A 2,528-nucleotide genomic window follows, 5' to 3' on the forward strand; every position below is an offset into this window, starting at 1 on the left:
GGGGGGCGCCGGGGGGACACGGGGGGGGGAAACGGGAGGTGCTTAAAGAGAGGGACCTCCCCCCCAAAAAGGGGTGACCCCTGTGGGACCCAGGAAAGAGGGGGAACCCCCCAAAAGGGACCCCCTCCCAAAGGGACCCCCCAAAAGGGAGCCAGGATTGACCCCAGTTAGCTGGAGAGGGGACACGGGGGGGGGCACTTAAAGAGAGGGACACCCCACACCCCCCTCCCCACAAAGGGGCGACCCCAGACGGGCCCCGAGGGTGCCCCAGGGTGGTCCCGCTCCCCCCACACCCCCCCACTCACAGGCCACGTGCAGCTCCAGGCTCCGGTTGTGGCGGCCGTGCCGGTTCTCGGCCACGCAGGTGTAGGTGCTGCTGTCGCCGGGGCTCACCTGGGGCAGGTGCAGCCGCAGGGACGGGACCCCCGGCTCCTCCCGCAGCACCTGCGGCCCCCGGAACCACGAGAGCAGCGGGGGGGGGCGGCCCTCGGCCGAGCACCCCAACTCCACCTCGGCCCCCTCCAGGGCCTCGGGGGGCCCCGACACCTCCAGCACCTGAGGCTCATCTGGGGGGAGAGAGGGGGGGATTTGGGGGGGGTCCAGGTGACCCAGAGCCCCCTCCCTCACCCCCGTGATCTCCCCAGGGGACCCCCGGGCATCCCCCCCCCATTGCACTGGAGAGGTCCAGGTGTGTCCCCCACCCAAAAGGGATCCCAGACCCCAAAATGGGGAGGTGGGGGGGTGTCAAACCCCATCTCTGCCTCCTAAATAAGGGGACCCAGGTTTGGGGGAGTACCAGGTGTTTGGGGGGGGGTACAGGTGTGTTTGGGGGGGATACAGATGTGTTTTGGGGGTTCCCAGGTGTGTGTGGGGATCCAGGTGTTTGGGGGAGTACCAGGTGCTTGGGGGGGTTCCAGGTGTTTGGGGGGTCCCAGGTGCCCACCGAGGTACCCTTGGGGGGGGTCCCGCCCCTCAGAGTCCCCCTACGCCCACCCCAAAGCCCTCCCACTCACACTGCACGTCGAGGGCGACGCTGGCGCCGAAGGCCAGGCTGGAGTTGGGCAGGGTCACCTGGCAGCCCACCCGGTGCCCCCCGAGCCCCCGGCGGGGCCGGAAACGCAGCAGGGCCACAACGGAGCCGGCGCCGTTCGAGTCCTCGCGCGACTCGTGCTCGGAACGTTCCGGAAGGTCCTCGGCCCCCTCCCAGGACACCCGCGGGCGCTGCCGCGGGCACGAGTCGGGCACCCGGCACCGCAGCTCGGCCGGGACCCCCGCCACCACCTCGGGGGGTACCTCCAGCACCGGCTCCTCTGCGGGGGCAATGCGGCAGGGGGGCTCAGCTGGGGGGGGACACCCCCCAGGGTTGGGGACAGGGACATGGGAGACACCAGGACACTCCCCAGGGTTGGGGACAGGGACAGGGGAGACACCAGGACACCCCCCAGGACTGGGGACAGGGACAGGGGAGACACCAGGACACTGCCCTGGGACTGGGGACAGGGACAGGGGAGACACCAGGACACCCCCCAGGGTTGGGGACAGGGACAGGGGAGACACCAGGACACTGCCCTGGGACTGGGGACAAGGGCAGGGGAGACACCAGGACACCCCCCAGGGTTGGGGACAGGGACATGGGAGACACCAGGACACTGCCCTGGGATTGGGGACAGGGACATGGGAGACACCAGGACACCCCCCAGGACTGGGGACAGGGACAGGGGAGACACCAGGACACTGCCCTGGGACTGGGGACAAGGGCAGGGGAGACACCAGGACACCCCCCAGGATTGGGGACAAGGGCAGGGGAGACACCAGGACACCCTCCAGGATTGGGGACAAGGGCAGGGGAGACACCAGGACACTGCCCTGGGATTGGGGACAAGGGCAGGGGAGATACCAGGACACCCCCCAGGATTGGGGACAGGGATAGGGGAGACACCAGGACAACCTCCAGGATTGGGGACAAGGGGAAATGGGGGCCCAGGGGTGCAATGTCCCTCCCTGGCCCTGAAAACGGGTTCCCAGTCCCCCACTCCCCCCTCCCCACCCCCAAACCGGGGTCCCAGCCCCCCAAACCCACCTTCCCACCCCCAAACCGGGGTCCCAGCCCTCCCCCCCCCGGGGTCCTCCCCTCCCCAGCCTCCCCCCCGCCCGGACTCACCGAGCACCTCGAGCGTGGTGTGCTCGGAGAAGCTGTACTGGTTGTAGCCCCCCAGGTCCCCCCTGAAGTAGTACCTGCCGGCCAGCTCGGGGCTCAGGGGGCCCAGCAGCAGGGAGCAGTCCCGCACCCCCGGGTCCCCCTCCAGCCGCGCCCGCCCCGCGAAGCTCTCGTGGACGGCGCCGGGGCGGGACCGGGCGACCACCGGCGGGTAGTTCTTGGGGTAGGGGCTGCCGAAGTACCAGAGCCCGTGCACGGAGCTGGGGCGCAGCTCCTCGGGGTACCCGAACCGGCACGGCACGGACACGCACGACCCCGACAGCCCCGACACCGCCGGCGGCATCCAGGCGGCCCAGGAGCCCCCCGAGAG

At 70.5% G+C, this 2,528-nt stretch overlaps 1 protein-coding gene across 1 annotated transcript in view; it reads right to left on the bottom strand.

The window, feature by feature from the left end:
• LOC108510162 (Schwann cell myelin protein-like) overlaps positions 1 to 2,528 on the bottom strand; it is a gene marked incomplete at its 3' end in the record, with an annotated part of 4,839 nt that extends 2,311 nt beyond the window's left edge. The window contains exons 1-3 of the mRNA XM_017839847.1: positions 2,162 to 2,528; positions 1,014 to 1,310; positions 292 to 566 (exon numbers count right to left, since the gene is read on the bottom strand). Of these exons, the coding sequence (XP_017695336.1) occupies positions 292 to 566; positions 1,014 to 1,310; positions 2,162 to 2,501 (912 nt within the window). The remainder of the gene's footprint in view (positions 1 to 291; positions 567 to 1,013; positions 1,311 to 2,161) is intronic.

The sequence above is a fragment of the Lepidothrix coronata genome, unplaced genomic scaffold (genome assembly GCF_001604755.1).
Source record: "Lepidothrix coronata isolate B3197 unplaced genomic scaffold, Lepidothrix_coronata-1.0 Scaffold514, whole genome shotgun sequence".
Taxonomy (NCBI): domain Eukaryota; kingdom Metazoa; phylum Chordata; class Aves; order Passeriformes; family Pipridae; genus Lepidothrix; species Lepidothrix coronata.